Source organism: Ursus arctos, unplaced genomic scaffold, assembly GCF_023065955.2.
Source record: "Ursus arctos isolate Adak ecotype North America unplaced genomic scaffold, UrsArc2.0 scaffold_6, whole genome shotgun sequence".
In the NCBI taxonomy this organism is placed as follows: domain Eukaryota; kingdom Metazoa; phylum Chordata; class Mammalia; order Carnivora; family Ursidae; genus Ursus; species Ursus arctos.
Window position 1 is genome coordinate 30400033 of NW_026623078.1, and position 18089 is coordinate 30418121.

Below are 18089 nucleotides of genomic sequence, written 5' to 3' on the forward strand. Positions count from 1 at the left end.
ATTGTGATATGTCCAGCTTTGTTCTTTTTCAAGATCGCTTTGCCTATTTGGGGTCTTTTGTGGTTCCATACAAATTTTAGGATTATGTGTTCTATTTCTGTGAGAAAGGTTTTAGTATTTTCATAGGGATTGCATTAAATCTGTTGATTGCTTTGGATAGTATAGATATTTTAGCAATATTCGTTCTCCCAATCCATGAGCATGGAATATTTTTCCATTTGTTTGTGTCACCTTCAATTTCTTTCATCAGTGTTTTATAGTTTTCAGAGTATAGGTCTTTCACCTCTTTGGAAAAGTTTATTCCTAGGTATTTTATTCTTTGGTACAATTGTAAATGGGATTGTTTTCTTAATTTCTCTTTTTGCTACTTTATTATTAGTGTATAGAAATACAATAGATTTCTGTATATTAATTTTTTATTCTGTAACTCTACTGAACTCATTTATCAATTCCAGTAGTTTTTTGGTGGAGTCTTTAGGGTTTTCTTTATATAATATCATGTCATCTGCAAAGAGTGAAAGCTTTAGTTCTTCCTTACCAATTTGGATGCCCTTTATTTCTTTTTGTTGTCTGATTGCTGTGGCTGGGACTTCTAGTACTATGTTGTATAAAAGTGGTGAGAGTAAACATCCTTATCTTGTTCCTGATCTTAGAGGAAAAGCTCTCAGTTTTTCCCCATTGAGTATGATGTTAGCTATAGGTTTTTCATATATGGCCTTTATTATGTTGAGGTATGTTCCCTCTAAACCTTACTTTGTTGAGAGTTTTTACCATGAATGGATGTTGTACTTTGTCAAATGCTTTTTCTGAATCTATCGAAATGATCATATAGTTTTTATTCTTTCTCTTGTTAATGTGATGTATCATGTTGATTGATTTGTGAATACTGAACCACTCTTGTATCCCTGGAATAAGTCCTACCTGATCATGATGAATGATTTGTTAATGTGTTGCTGGATTTGGTTTGCTAATATTTTGTTAAGGATGTTTACATCTATGTTCATCAGAGATACTGACTCATAGATCCCTTTTTTTGTACTGTCTTTATCTGGTTTTGGTGTCAGAGTAGTGCTGGCCTCATAAAATGAATCTGGAAGCTTTCCTTCCTCTTCTATTTTTTGGAATTTTTTTTTAAATTAAGATATAATGTGTTATTTGTTTCATCAGTCTTATATAATACCCAGTGCTCATTACAACATATACCCTCCCCAATGTTTACCAGTAACCCCATCTCCCTACCCCCCTCCCCTCCAGCAGCCCTCAGTTTATTTCCTAAGATTAAGAGTCTCTTATGGTTTGTCTCCCTCTTTGGTTTCATCTTGTTTCATTTTTCCTCTCTTCCCCTATGATCCTCTGCCTTGTCTCTTAAATTCTGCATATCCATGAGATCATATGATAATTGTCTTTGATTGACTTATTTCACTTAGCATAATACCCTCTAGTTCCATCCACGTAGTTGCAAATGGGAAGATTTTGATTTTTTTTTATGGCTGGTATTTTTTGGAATAGTTTGAGAAGAATAGGTAACTTCTTAAAAAAATGTTTGCTTATATTCACCTGTGAAATCATCTGGCCCTAGACTTTCGTTTGTTGGGAGTTTTTTGATTGATTCATTTTCATTGCTGGTAATTGGTCTTTTCAAATTTTCTGTTTCTCTCTGATTCAGTTTTGGAAGGTTATATGTTTCTAGGAATTTATCCATCCCTCTAGGTTGTCCAGTTTGTTGGCATATAATTTTTCATAATGTTCTCTTATAATCATTTGTATTTCTGTGGTGTTGCTTGTTATTTCTCCTCTTTCATTTCTGGGTTTGAGTCCCTTCTCTCTCTCTCTCTCTCTTTTTTTTTTTTTTTTTGATGAGTCTGACTAAAGGTTTATCAATTTTGTTGAACTTTTCGAAGAATCAGCTCCTGCTTTCATCGATTATTTAGTCATATTTTTGTACTGCTTTATAATTATGACCCGAGTTTCCCTAGAATGTATTGGAATGTCTGTATAAGTGTGGGGCCATATCCATAGAAATCAACATTATTTTTATGGGACTATAGCTACTTAAATTCAATAAGAGCTATAAGAACTTGAATCAAAAATAGGTTGCGGATGGAAATTATTTATTTTGAGATTTATAGCTTTGCTAGTAAATTATTTGTATACTATTAACTGATTAATAAAAAAACAAATAAAGCTGGACTTTAAGCCTCCTTCAAAGTTATATCTGAAAGTTCTTGGAGTTGTGTTAGCTGAGCTCAAAAACAGTCTTGTTACTGCATGTAGCTACCGTGTTTCTTGTCTCTCACTCTGATACCCACATTGGTATCCCTGGCTTACTGAGCCATACAAGTGGTATCTCACTTTGTCTATTGTTCATGTGCCTAAAATGACCATAGTGATGTCCAAGGGCAAGAAGCTTCTCAAGGTGTAAACTACTGAGATGTCAAAGCAGCACTTCCTTTCTTGGAGTCATTGAAGACTGGAATCACACTGTGTTTCATGGAAAAATGAAAGAAGTTTCATTGTCCTGAATCATCACTGGTACCACAGCAGTACTGCCATATGCCCATGTCTCAAGGAATTCCCCGTGAAAACAGTTCTTCAACTTCTACACCTATCCCTACTTTGGGAGTGGTGTAGGCCAAAGTTCATGGAGTGGACCATGGAACCACTGTTTGAAACACACCCTATGATGTTCTTTTCCACACGTTACCCTGAAAGTGGAGAAGTGGAAACAAATGAGGAATTTTGGTGGTACTTTAGGCTCAGGGTAATGAGGGCCTGCATTAGGAGAGTGATGATGGGGATGAAAAGGAGCCTAGTAAGATTTATTGGGATCGCAAATTCTAATGCCTATATGGTGATGAAGATGAGGTAGTCAATTTTGGATCTGTTGGGTGAGACAATGAGCAACATTTGAGTAGAGATATTGAATGCATATGTGGGACAGGTGCTCAGGAGAAAGGTTGAGACTAAAGATGATGATTTAGGAATTATCACCCTATGTGGTACCTAGAGCCAGGGAGTATGTGCACAGTAAAACTTGAGAACTGAGGATACAACCCCAAGAAAGAGAAGCCAATGAGGAGAAGGAGTCAGAGACGTTGGAGGACAACCAGAAGAGAATGGTAGCACCAATACCAAAGGAAGGAGTATTGAGGAAGGAGATGGCATTTCTGTTAAGCATACCAAGTTCAGGTTAAAGGTGGAAAATTTTTCTTTTGATTATGACTACAATGAGTCATGGTGACTTTATCAGGAAAATATTTTCAGCGACATAGTAGTTGCAATATTTTTTTAAAAAGTAATCTTTACACTCACAATATAGGGCTCAAACTCATGACCCTGCCTTCAAGAGTCACATGCTCTACCCACTGAGCCAGCCTAGAGCCTCACAATAGTTATTTTTATTATAAAAAAGATTATACATATTTTCCAGTTGGACCAACTGAATAAATTGGAATTGTGGAGCAAAATGCAGTATTTACTGGAATTTTCCATGTTAAATGGTACTAGGGAGACCATAAGAAATTAAAAAGATAACTCATGTAATTTTTTTTAACTCATGTAATTTTTAATCAAAAGGTTGTTTTAGTCTCCAAGAACTCTTTCATCAAAACTCTTAAAAAAATGGGCATGAGTTGATTATCCTCATTTCCTTTCCTTTTCATTTCTTTTTTTTTGAACTTCCTAGCAGAACTATAATTAGAACTGAAAATTTTACATTTCCATTTGATAGTTTTCTCAAAAATATAGGCTCCTCTCTTTTCAGGCACAGCATACGTAATTCTTACTGTGGAATATCCTGTTTGGTTACATTTTACTAATTATCCTCTTAGAACTTCAGTTTTCTCAACTGTTACACAGGGATAGCAATGCCCACATGGTAAGTTGTTGTGATGATTAAATGAAATAATATAGGAAAAGTGCTGGGCACGTTTTAAGTGTACAGTAAAGGTTAATTATTATTTATAAAAGAATCTATTATTTGAAGGACTAATGGGATTTTTTTTTCTTTTTAAGGAAGAGATATTAAAAAATTATATTTCAAACTCTATTTATCTTTTAACTCCATGCATTTTCCAATGCGCAAAGAAGTTATTTGCCGAGGATCTGATGATGTTTATTCTTTCTGCAGAGCTCTGAAGGGAGGTAAGCATTCAATTCATATTATTTTCAGAATGGAACATAATAGTTTATGAGAATGTTCTGAATATGAAATGCTCTGAAAATGTGCAATTCCTTTTCTAATAATTTTTTTCATCCAAAATTTTTACTTTTAGCAGTTTAAACAACATTTTACAATTATGTCATTGAGTTATATGAAGATGGTACTTATTTAAGTGTGTTTGAAGGTATATTAAAATTTTTACCTTGTTCAGATTAATATTATACATTTACCATTGGTTATGATCCCTTTTTCTAAACACTACACTTATTATTTTTTATAGAAACTCACTGAACCATAACCAAGGGAACAGGATTGGTGGAATCAGAGGGGAAAGAAAAAAAAGGAATTAAAAAAAAATTTATTAAAAAAAAAACCTCACTAGATTTTTCTACAGTGTTTTCCTCAATGTCTTCCCTCACTTTTTTCCACATTGATGTTATTCAGAGAATAATAAAATTTCAGAACTTAGGACCTTAAAGGTTACTTATTGCAAACTCATAAATTTTTCCTTAATAATTTTAAACTAGTATTTTAAATAGTTTAAATGTTTATAAATATTTTACTATCACATTACCAAAAATTGGAAAGTATAAACAATAAAAATATCACAGAGTCATATTTCTAAAAACATTTTGGAATGTCTCTTTCTGATTTTTCAATGTATGTACATTGCTTATGTACTTATAAGTATACTAGCTATAACAGTTTTTTTTTTTTTTAAGATTTTATTTTTAAGTAATCTCTACGCCCAACATGGGACTTGAACTTACAACCCCAAGATCAAGAGTCATATGCTCTACCAACTAAGCCAGCCAGGTGACCCAATAATTTTCTTTTTAAAAATTATTGTATTCAATTGTTTGACTAGATGAGCCATGTGGTTCAAAAACCAAAGTATAAACATTACATAATGAAACATCTCCCTTATTGGGTATGCTCTGGTTTATTGAACCATTCTCCTGTTGGACATTAGTTTCCTTCTGATATTTTTACTATTATAAATAATATTATAATAAATATTTATCTGTATATAATTTTTTTCATATTTTATATCTGAATATGTTTGCAAGGAGTTACATTTAACTGCTAGGGAAATATCTGAGCTTAACTGGGTTGACTGTATTTGTGGTTTTGTTTACATAGGCCAAATCCCTTTTCTAAAGCAATGTATCAATTTATACATTATATCACCAGCAATGTGTATGTACAGTAGTTTAATCTCTGTCTTGTTAACAGGGGACATTATCATCTAAAAAAAAAGAAGAAGAAGTTTCAAAAAAAACTATTAGGTTAAAAAAAAACCAATTATTTTATTAACATTTTAAAGTTACTATTGCTGTTGAATATTTTCCTATACAATTAGTTACCATTAACCTGTGCCCTCTTTTGTTTAAAAAAAGGGTTTTAGGTAGGGGTGCCTGGCTGTCTCAGTCAGTTAAGCATCTGACTCTTGATTTAGGTTCAAGTCATGATCTCAGGGTGGTGAGATCAAGCCCTGCGTTAGGCTCCCTGCTCAGGGGAAGTCTGCTTGGGATTCTCTCTCTCTCTCTTCCTCTGAACCGCCCCCCACCCCCAGCTCTCTCTCTCTCTTAAAAAAAAAAAGAAATTAGGTAGTTTACATGAATACATTAAATTTAGCAACATAGCATAGATTAGATATGGATGGGACAAAAAAATGGAAAATAAGGGCTGGGAATTAATGGAATGAGAGTAGTATAAAAATTCATATCAGGCTTATACTGGCTTTGACATTTTTATCAGTTTGATTATACATTTTCTAGCAGTCATTAAGAAAATTGTTCCTATGTACATCAGGGGTTTTTTGCCAGTGAAGTTTCGAGATAAATCTCCTAGCCAACCATCTCTCCACAGCTCTGACTTGTCTGCCACCCCCAAACCATATGCAAATAATGGAACTGGCATTGTTTCGAAGTCTGGGCTCAGAGTTGAAAAGACCTAAGTCTCTGTCCCAACCTTTCCACCTACCAACAATGTGGCCTTGGGTGTGTTATTTAACCTCTATCGGCCTCATTTTCCTCATCTATAAAATGGGGACAGTGAAACCTATTGTATATGATTTTAAGGATATAATTAGAAAATGCATATAAAAAAGGTTAGTACAGTGCTCAGAATGAGAATTCAGGAAGTATGGTTATCGAATAATAAATACTCAGGTGGGTAATAGGAGTCCTTTTGTTCCTGATTTAACAGTCCTGTCATTTTTACAAGTGAGGAGACGGATGCCTAGAGTGATTCAGTGATGTGTCATTGGTCATTTGGAGAACTAGTAATAGTAGCCTCATGACTCTTAAGACTCACTCTTCCACTATACCATGCTTTCTCTTTGAAAACAAACAAACAAACAAACAAACAAACCCTCTTGGAAGATTAATGTTGTTGTCATTGTTTTTTAAATAACTGTTTCACAATCCCACCTAATTTCTGTGAGATTATGTTGACATTTTATCTGAATTTTTAAAATTTCACTTTCTTGAGACCTAAGGTGTGTCAGACTCAACCCAGTCTGCTGGCTTTTCCCTCCCTCCCTCATTTTCTTCTACAAACATCTGTTGAACCTAATTTGAGCAAATCATGATTTAGGCTCTAGTGATCCAAAGTTGAATGATAGGGTCTCCCTCATCAGAAGGTCCCTCTGTTCTGGGAAAGACAGTCATGGGAACAAAAATTATAATGAAATGTCATAAATGCCAATAGAATTAAATGCTCCTAGTTTTAACTATATAGTTATCAATTTGCTGTGACAGAACTCAGATAAGGTTACAGAAAGTATGTTATTAAAGTCTTGAATCTGAGAACATCAGAGAGGAGGAGGAAGGACATTCCTTGGAGAGGAAACAGCATATGCAAACACATCTAGCCATGAAAGAATATGGTTCATTTGGAGAGTAGTTTTTTTGTAGCTGGAGCAGAATGTGCTGTGGGGAATTGCTGGAGATGAGCCTAGGAAAGGGGGCAGGAGCAAGCATGTAAGTCATGCACAAAATATTGGCCTGCATCTTGTCATCAGTGGGTAGGGATGACCCACCGAGATTTTCAGTTTTGCAGATAACTAGTGTCCATATGGAAGGAGGCGGGGGTTGGCCGAGGCAGGAAACTGGGATGGAAGGAAGAGGAGCCAGGAGGCTGTGTGAGACACAATGAAGACTGAACAAAGATGGCAGCCTGGGAGCAGAGGGGAGGAGAAGAGAGAGGGCGTATTTGGAGACACAATTGGCAGGATATGCTGATTGATTTGAGGTGGCAGGCAAAGATCAGGTAAAATCAAGGGCTGGTAGAGGGCCAGTGACTGGGATTAGCAGAAGTGCCATTATCTGAAATGATGAGTACAGAAGAAGGGGCAGATTTTTAAAGAGAAAGCAATGGGTTCTGGTTTGGACATATTGAGCTCAAGGTAATTTTGGAACATTCAAATAAACATGTCCATCTGGTAGCTGAGTATATGGGCTCAGAGCTCAGGGCATTCTGATTTAAGAAGCACTGATGCTATCAAGAGACCCTTGAAAATTTGAGAATCAAATTAGTAAGTACCATACATATCTACTTTTAAAATAATTTTCCTTTTTGTATTTGTTACAAAAGTCATATATTTTTAGGATATGATATTTAGAAAATATAGGCAAGCAAAAATAAAATAAAAATTATGCATAATATTACCACTTCTTACACACACACACACTCACATATCTTTGTTTCTTTAATTATTTATTTATTTATTTATTTATTTATTTATTTATTTATTTGACAGAGAGATACAGCCAGTGAGAGAGGGAACACAAGCAGGGGGAGTGGGAGAGGAAGAAGCAGGCTCCTAGAGGGGAAGCCTGATATGGGGCTCAATCCCAGAACGCTGGGATCACGCCCTGAGCCGAAGGCAGACGCTTAATGACTGCGCCACCCAGGCGTCCCTGTTTGTTTCTTTTAAAAACACATTTGAGGGGCGCCTAGGTGGCTCAGTTGGTTAAGTGTCTGCCTTCAGCTCAGGTCATGATCTCAGGGTTTGGATCAATTCCCGTGTCAGGCTCTTTGCTCAGCAGGGAGTTTCCTTGTTCCTTTCCCTCTGCCCCTTCCCCCTGCTCGTGCTCTCTCTATCTCTCGCAAATAAATAAATAAAATAAAATCTTAAAAAAAAAACACATTTGAATATAAATAAATGGATATTTCAAAGGCATTTTAAACTTAATTATCTGTCAGCCCTGTTTCCAGAATCTTGCTAAGGTTGCTGTAGCAAAGTACCACGACAAGCTAGCTGGCTCAGAACAGCAGACAATGATTGTCTGACAGTCTGGAAGCTAGAAGTCCAAATCAAAGTATTGGCAAGGCTGTGCTCCCTCTGATGGGGTGAGGGAAAGATCTGTTCTGGGCCGCTCTCCTAGCTTCTAAAGGCCCAGGTGATTCTTGCCTTGTAGATGGCCATCTTCTCCCCGTGTCCCTTCACAATCTTCTCTCTATGCATGTCTGTCTGTGTCTAAATTTCCCCTTTTTATAAGGACACAGTCATATGAGATTAGGGCCCACCTTAATGACCTCATCTTGACCATCTAGCAAAGGTGCTATTTCCAAATAAGGCCATGTTCACAGGCACTGGGGGTTACGACTTCGACATCTTTCTGGGGGACACAATTCAACTCATAACACCACCTGAGACTTAGGTTCTGCATTCTACATGGTTGCCAGGAAAAGTGTGCTGGGCCACAAGTGAGCTGCGTGGGAAGAATAGAGAGGGGCCTAAGCAGGGGCTCTATCTTCTTTTCCTCTGCCCCTGCCTTGGTTCTCTCCTGGCTTCTTGAGTGTGGGCAGAAGCTTCAAGCTAACTTCCCATAAGAATAGAATGGAATATATGAGCAACATATGAGCTTTCTAAGAGAGACAAAATAATGGAAAAGAAGACTATCTTACAGAAGAGGTTAGTACCCCTTCTTCCCACCTGAACTGGTAAACGCTTGGGCAGCCTCCCCAGATAGAAATCTCGAAGTTACTCTTGATTTCTTTCTCAAATCCTCAAGTCTCATCCATCTCCTTTCTTTCCTCTCTCACACAAAGTTTTCAGGATTGCCTTCACAACCAGGGCCTTGGATTCAGAAAAGGCTTCACATTTAGAATTTAATATTCCATGATCATAGTCTTGAGATTCTTAATAATTGTATCTTTGAGTGCGTGTTTTGTAAGTGAAGTCTGATGGGACCATGGGGCATGCACGCAGCTCCCCTACATGGGTTCTGGCTCCCTGCTGCCCAGTCCTCTGCTGGCATCCTGGGCCCTGATGGTACCCCCCACCCAAGTTACAGCCAGTGACCCCTGCCACCTGGGGGGAGCCTGGATGCAGGGAGGGTCAGGATTAGGCGAAGCTGCCCTGCAGTGTCTGAAGTGGGATGTGGCCATGTTCAGCTCACCTGGGCTGGCAGCACTGGCTTGTTCAGTAGGTGACTAGGTGGCGGCAGGACTGCCTCCTCACCAACAGGTAGCTCATGGAGGTGTTACCTGGAGGTTGCAAAACCCTTGAGGGTCACTTGTGGGACAGCAGGCCTATGGGAAGGAAAGAAGCCCGATTTGTCTTCTCTTCCCTGATGTGAGGCATGAGACATGTGGCAGGATGGAGGAGGGAGAGCCTCAGGCAGCTGTGAGGGCCATGCTTTGCGCAGGTGTCCCCATCATGGAGCAGCCTCTCGGGCTGTACTCACCTTGCACTCTGTGCCGAGAAAACATTCCCTTGGATCATTCCATGCCTGGGTGTACCTTCTCTTCCTTCTTTCAAATTTCCTGAGCCAAGCTTGTTAGTTTTCTCCGGTCAGCTTGAGATACCTTCTGGGGATGAGCCACCAAATACAAATTGTGTCATTTCAGTGATTCTGCCTCAGAGTTAAAAGCTCTAATATTTGGGTTTAAAGCTGTCATTGCACAATATAAAGATGAATGGCAATTTAAAATTTTGTTTGATTTCAAATGATATTACGTAGCAAATAAAGAATATGGCAAGTCTAGAGAGAGACATCGGAGGAAAGGAAAAAGCTTTATATTTCCGTACCTTTAATAGGATGTCTCCCTGCTTTTTTTTTTTTTTTTAAAGATTTTATTTATTTATTTGACAGAGAGAGACCGTGAGAGAGGGAACACAAGCAGGGGGAGTATAAGAGGAGAAGCAGGCTTCCTGCTGAGCAGGGAGCCCAACGTGGGGCTTGATCCCAGGACCCTGGGATCATGACCTGAGCCGAAGGCAGACGCTTAATGGCTGAGCCATCCAGGCGCCCCTCTCTCCTGCTTTTTGACCAAGGGGCCCCCATTTTCATTTTGCACTGGGCCTTGTAAATTATGTAGCTGAGCCAGGGAGCCAGGGACCAGGTACTAGGAGCTGGAGATTGAGAAGTGACCAAAGCAAAGCCCCTGTCCTCATGGAGCTTATAAGCTAGTAAACAATATCATAACTAAGTCATGAAAATCAAATAAGATTCAGTTTATGAAAAGTACTCTCAAGGAAAGCAGCAGACTTATGAGACAAACTTTATCTGCCTGTGTGGGAGGGCACCTGAGTTGGTGGGCATGGAAGGCGTGTACCTCCTCTTCTCTTCACCGCCGTCCCTGCCTCCTGGCCTCTAACTGGTCTCCCTGACTCTTAGTGCCCCCTTAAATCTGTTCGCAATATGGTCATGTGACCCATCTTTCTAAACGCACTCTGACCATGTCACACCTTTGGATGTTCTTTCATTGCCTCCATTCTCTCAAATGTGGAATCTGAGCACATTTATGTTTACTTCTTCAGGTTTCCTTCTTAGCGCTCTTGCTTCTTCTTTGCTTTAATAATGCTGAGTCGCTTGCAGGTGTATGCATTAGTCATACTGATTTTCACTTTCCTGCCTTTGCTTCTCTTTTTCCTGCCACCTGGAATGTCCTTTTCCTTCCTTCCTATCCTTTATGACAATTCAACTCACTTCCTTCTCTTTTCTAGATTCCCTTTCCATGGCATCTTGTGAATAACAGTAATTATAATATCAATGATAATATTAATGACATCATTATTATTCACTAGATGCCATGGGAAGAAGGTCTAGAAAGGAGAAGGAATAATATTTAATGTTCTAATAAATAACATTTTAATGTTAATAACATTTAAAAAATATTTTATTTATTTATTTGAGAGAGAGAGAGAGAGCACAAGCCCAGGGGAGGGGCAGAGAGAGAAGCAGACTCCCCACTGAGCAGGGATCCCAGGACCCTCAGATCATGACCTGAGCTGATTGCAGCTGCCCACCTGACTGAACCACCCAGGTGCCCTAAATGTTAATAACATTTAATGAGTGCTACATGCCAGACATTGTTCTGAGCACACACATGTCTTAGCTCATATAGCCTTCATGTTAGTCCTATGAGATAGGTGTTATTATCCATTGTCATTTTCCCGAAGCACAGAGAAGTTAAGTGACTTGCCCAACGCCACACTCTATGTAAGGAGAGGAGCTGAGATTCAGATCCAGAACTATTACTCTTACCAAAAATGCTATGTACTGCTTTTATCCCTTGCTACATCTTTCCATTGCATTGTATTTGGAATGGTTTCTTTGCATGCCTGTATCTCCAATAGACGTTAACTCTTTGAAGGAAGGAACAGTGTATACTAGCCCTTGTCACCTCAGTCCCTGGTAATAGTAGCTTTCAATAAATACTTGTTGAACTATTAAATTTGGATTGGATTGGCCTTGAATGAAAAATCGTAACATCCTGAAGACATGATCACATTACTAAGCTCAAGAACTAAGATGTCACTGTATTAACACCTCTAATAAGGATATGAAAATAGAAGTATATATAGCAAACATAATCCATTCATTTGCTATTAAGGATTGTCTTTAGCTAGTTAGAACAATAACCATTATAGTTTGCATTTGCCTATTTATATTACTTTAAAAGAGATTTTTGGCCACTATTGCTTTTGTTAGAGATTCAGAACATTTCTACTTTTCTATCCTTATCCTGTAAGTTCACTCCTTTGGTGTTTCTGATTAGGTAGGTGGAGTGTGGTTTTTCCTGCACTTCTGACTGTCTCCCACAGCTTCTGCAGGCCCAGGCCTGTGGCCGTGCATTTCAACAGTGACGACTTAGGCTTCTCAGTGGTGGGATTGGAAGGAGATTTGGTATCCTGGCTGCCTCCCAACTCTCTTCTCCACTTCTAGGAAGATCTATGATACTCTGCTGAAGGAGCAACCGTATTAAATATGCACATATGGAATTGGGGATGAAGCCTATGAGCATTAGCTTGTTCATTCATTCACTATTGAGACTAGTGGGCCTTAAAATTTTGCATCCCCTGAGGGATGAAATCTGGGCTGACACTGAGAGACGCTTGGGGTGGCAGAAGATGCCATCAGAGAATGAGCCAGGATATAAAATTCATCACTTCTACAATTTGCTTGGGATTGCCTCTGCCAGCTGCAGTGTAAAAGGTACACTCCATACTACATAAAAAATCCCCTGATGATGACCCATATAATTTTTTGTATTTTGTATTTTGTTTGTAGAGACTGTGAATACAGCAGTATCCTTCTCCTACAAGGGAATACGATTTTCTAAGGTATTGTTCGAGTCATTTGTACTTTCTTAAGAATCTTTTCCAATAACAATGTGCTAAGAATTTCAAACAAGCCATTCACAACTTCAAAACCAGCTATTCAACATTAACGTGTTTTAAGACCGTGTTTTTCACTTTTATTTAGTTTTGGGTATTTTGCTATTTCTTCTTTCTGTAGGATATAGAAATATGGAAACATAGCACAAAAGAAAGCTCTTTTACTTCATGTTTTTCCTCTAACATACATGGCTAAAAGGAATACGAATGCTCGTTATTAATATGGGGAATGATCTTTGGGTGAAAGCACTGTAAGACCGCTGTGTGACTCAGTAACTGCCTCCATGAATAGTCATGATGCAATTTTAGATATTTGCATTAGATCCCTGGCAATGAAATTTTGTACATGTTTCACTTTGGGTGATTATTTTTAAAATAAACTTCAACATTGGATATTCCTTACCTATTTTGTTCTAATGGATATTGAATGTTTGAAAATCTCACAGGCTACTTTCAAAAAATTGTAAAAAAATTGTCAATTGTCCCTCTTATAATTGGGAAATAAATAGGTTTATGCTCGCTGAATTCAAAAGCATATAAAATTTCATCTCATTAGAAAACTGAGATAATGATAACCAATTTAATTTAAACGGCTTCCTCTTACTAAGACAAGAGTTCTTATAAAAGTCATACAAAATAGAAGCAGCTAACATTTTATTTGCTTGTATTTCTTATTCCTCGTTTTAGGGACGATACAGATGTGTTGCAGAAGCCGTCTCTGGAGATCCTGAAGAAATGCTTTTTTGTCTGAATTTTACCATCATACACCACCCTGATTTCAATTAGAATAAATAAAGTATATTTTTATTTTTCAGGGGTCTTATTGTTCACTTAATTTTTTTTTCACAGTGTATTAGTGTCTGCCATAACAAATAGCACAGACCAGGTGGCCTGAACAATTAGAAATTTGTTTTCTCACAGTTGTGGAGGCTAGAAATGGGAAATAGAAGTAGGGGTGGGTTTGGTTCCTTTTAGGGCCTCTCCCTTCGGCTTGTAGATGGCTGCCTTCTCTGTGTCTTCACATGGTTTTCCCTGTGTGTGTGTCCTGATCTCTTGTTGTAAGGACACCAGTCACATTGGTTTAGAGCCCATCCTAATGACTTCATTTTACCTTAATTACCTCTTTAAAGGTGCTACCTACAAATCCAGTCACATTCTGAGGCTCTGGGGGTGAGGGCTTAAGCGTATGAATTGTGGAGGGACAAAATTCAGCCCATAACACGCACGTCGTGAAATCTCTTCACTGGTTGACTTCTCCCCATTTCCTGCCTCTCTACTCTGGGGCAAGTTACCAGCATTGCTCTCCCGATCTACTCCACTGCCTCCTGACTCGTCTTTCTGCACCTGGTCAGGTGCCTCTGGTAAAGTATTCTCCACAAAGACAGTTTCCATAAAACTTTCAAAATACATGGCCAGTTATGTCACCACAATGCAAATGGAACAAAATGAAGTGAAACCAAACAAAGTCCTTCCTGTGGCTTCTGATTCCTTTTACGATAAAGTTGGAATCTTTTGGGGAGTCCGCCAGGCCCTGGCAACCCTTTTCCTCTCCAATCTCTTCTACCGCTACCCTCCCCTTGTTTTCCGTGTTGCAGAATGTGCCACAGTCCTTCCCCTCTAGAATCTTCAGCCACAGTTTCCTCTGCCTCTGTTCCGCTCCTCCACTCTGCCCTGCCCTTACCCCTTCACCTCTGTAATGGGTGCGGCTCTTTCTTGGCTCAGGGGCTACTTCCTCAGGGAATCATCAGGGGGTAGTACGGATGCAACTCTTTACACTTTTGATGCTAAACAGAGGCAGTCCTCAGCAAAACCATAGAGAAATCATGGAACATGGAGCCTAGTTGCCAGTCTCCTTTGATTTTCTCCTTCTCCCAGGTCCTTCTGCTCCACCCCTTTATCTGGTCTAGGCAGGGCTAGCTTTCTTTGTGGTATGGTTTTGTAGATTTGTGTCCCTTCCTTCCAGTATTTAACACTCATTTTGTTATTATTTCGATTGTCTATCACTAGACTAAGCTCCATGAGCCCAAGTAGTATAGTCAGCCCAGTTATGCTCACCACTCTTGACTCAGCACCTAGCATAGTGCCTGGGCTTGCTCTGAATCCATATTTGTTGAGTGGATAAATGAACATTTTATTATGCATGTAAAATATGAGACAGAGAGATGAGCCAGGGATGATTCCAACTTTTTTGCTTGAGCACATGAAAGGACGGAGTTGCCATTGCTTAAGGTGGGAAAGTCAGAGAGGAGCAGGTTTATAGAGAAAAATCAGAAACTTGTATTTGCATACATTGAGATATCTGTTAGATATCCAAGTGGAGACTTTGAAAAGGCAGTGGATGTATGAATCTGAAGAGAGTTCTGGGCTGGAGGTGAATATTTGGAAGTTGTTAACATATAGGGAAAATAAATGTAGGCAGAAAAAATAAGAAATAACAGGTTCAAGGATGGAGCCTGGAGTTCTCTGTCGTCAAGGGGTTGGAGGTGAGGAGAAGCCAGGGAAAGAGGAGTGACCATGAGGGTAGGGGGAAACTTGGAATGGTCATCTATGAGAAGCCAGATGAAGAAACTGTTTCAACTCTTTTGATCTGCTGATATGTTAAATAAGATGAAGACTGAGTGTTGATGTTTGATGAGTGGAAGTCATTTGTGATTTGATAATGTTACAAATAAAGAGCCTTCTAAATATTGTAAACATCAGTTCCACCTGCAGGCCTCCCAAATGTAGAGGTGACATATCAAGCTCCTTGAGTGGTCCTGTGGCATCCCTCCTCACTAAGGTTTGAAGTAGGAGGGCAGGTCCTTACCCAGCTCCATTTCACGCTTTAAGGGAGGGGTTTAGGGAGGCAGCTTACAGCACAGCTTTCTCCAAAAGCATCCTCCACAAATTTTCTCCTTTAAGATCTTCCCTTGAATTAAGTGGTCTCTTGACCTTTTTATTTACTTGATGCAGATACTTTTTACTACTTGTTGTAAACACGTTATAAGCCTGATGTAAATGCTTTTTATGCACTTGATGTCTTATGATGCATTCCACATCTCTGGAATTCTTGAGGGGGTTCCTATTTCCTATTTCCTCATTTCGTTCTGGTGTATGCCACATCCCGAGCTCTAGGAAAAGATCCTTACTTGCTACATCAGCCAGTGTGAGGCATTCCCTAGGGGACTGTTATTGGTCCAGATTGGATGCATGACTAGTGTTGGCTTAATCAGACTACAGTGAAGGACAGAAATTTCTTGGCTGTCTCACTGGATGTAAACAAAGAGGGATGTTGCCTTCATTTCTGCTGACAGTCTTCTGATGACCATAAGGGGAACTGGACTTGGGATGAATCTGATGCTGTGGACAGAAGAATGGAGATTTAGAAAGAACCTGAAATTTTGCAGACACCGTAGAGTCATTGAATTGACTAAGCCCAGACCTTGCCATACCTCTGTGCTTTCCTGTTATTGGTTTACTGATTTGGAATCAGGACCTTTTTACTTGCAAATAAAAGCATTGTAGTTGATTCACAGTTACACTGTCTGCCAGATCTCCGAAGTCAGGCTAATTTCCAATTCTGGCCCTCCCTCTATTCCCTTCCGACTTTTTCCATTGCTTTTAACTCTTCTGCGGCTGTTGCTTGTGGGGCCAACTGATCTATTAGGCACAGTGGGCACAGTGCTTATATTTATAAATATCTATTTATGCAGGTTGAGGCCCATGAAAATCATAATGTGACCTTGGGTGCTTGGTTACTACGTTCTCTGACTTTCGCCAGTATTACAAGTTTGCTAGGCGAATTGATTTCTTCAATGTCTACTTAATGTCTACTGTTTTCCAGGCACTGTGCTAGGCCTTGAGGATACAGGGGTGAGCAAAACAAACAACAATAGTTCTTTCCTTCACAGTGTTCTTGATCTAGTAGGAAAATCAAACAAAACTAGCGATTATTGGAAAATGTGATGGGGGTAACTATTGGAGGTTAAGTATGGAGTGGTGAGGCAAGAGATGAGAAGAGAATTGAATTTCATCTATGGGATCAGAAAAGGCCCCTAGAGGCAGTGACGTTAAGGTCGGGAGTTGGAGGATGGGTTTGGAATTAAACAAAGTGTATTCCAGGTGTTGGGAAGAGCAGGTGCCAAATTTGGAGGTGAGAGAGAGCATATTTAAGATGTTGAAAATGTCTAGTAATGATATTATTAGGTATCAGTTATTGAGGCTTATCATGTCAGGTGGTGGACACTTTCCTAGGCACTTTACATGTCATGAATCTAAGTGAGAGATACTATTATTAATCCCATTTTATAGATGAGGAAGATAGAGAAGATGAAACACAGAAAATTAAATTAACTTATTCAAGTTCATATATGCAGCAAGTGGCAGAGCTGGGGTTGGATCTTGACAGCCAGGCTCCAGGCTTAGATGTCTCATCTTCTTTGCTGGTACAGTTGGAAGGCAGAGGTGAGAGAGTTGTTGGAGGTAAGGCAGGGAACAGCGCTACATTGCTGTGTAGTCTTACTCCTGAAATCCAGCCTTTGTGTGTGAGCCCGGCTTCTTGACCTCCATATTCATCTCACCACATCTATCATACCCTCACTTCCCGGACCACTGCAGTGGCTCTCTTAGTGGCATCTATTCTTCTACTTTTACTTCTCATTCTCCAAATCCTTCATTGACCTAGGTAATCATCCTTAAAATGAAATCTCTCAATCTGGCCCATAGGACCTGACACCATCCAGTCCCAAAAGACAACCTTTCAACTTCATGATCTATTTCTCTCGGCATCTTTCATTTAGTTCCAACAATATGATCTCCTTTCTCTTTGGTCAATATGTTTAGTACATTCTTCTTTTTTTTTTTTTTAAGATTTTATTTATTTATTTGAGAGACAGAGAGAGAGAGAGAGAACAAGCATGAGTTGGGGGCAGAGGCAGAGGGAGAAGGAGAAGCAAGCTCTTTGCTGAGCAGGGAGCCAATGCGGGGCTTGATCCCAGGGCCCTGAGATCATGACTTGAGCCAAAGGCAGATGCTTAACTGGCTGAGCCATCCAGGTGCCCTTGTTTAGTATATTCTTATCTCAGACTTTTGCAGTCATCCTTTATTTTCTAATTCCCTCATTAAAATGTATTCCCTTAGAGCAGGGGCTTTGCTTTGTTTATTGTTCTATGCCCGGGGATTATAACACTCAATAAAGCATTAGCACTTCTACTTTGCTTCAGGCTTTGTATAAGTAATATACATATATACATGTAATGTACTATCATACATTATGCATATATATACATATAAATGATCTATTTCTCATTAGCT

General features: G+C 39.1%; 1 protein-coding gene across 1 annotated transcript in view; it reads left to right on the plus strand.

Moving 5' to 3' along the window:
• LY96 (lymphocyte antigen 96) overlaps nucleotides 1-15728 on the plus strand; it is a 38099-nt gene extending 22371 nt beyond the window's left edge. The window contains exons 5-7 of the mRNA XM_026495869.4: nucleotides 4015-4143; nucleotides 12691-12743; nucleotides 13485-15728. Coding sequence (XP_026351654.1) covers nucleotides 4015-4143; nucleotides 12691-12743; nucleotides 13485-13583 — 281 coding nt within the window. The 3' untranslated portion in view covers nucleotides 13584-15728. The remainder of the gene's footprint in view (nucleotides 1-4014; nucleotides 4144-12690; nucleotides 12744-13484) is intronic.
• Nucleotides 15729-18089: the final 2361 nt, after the last annotated feature.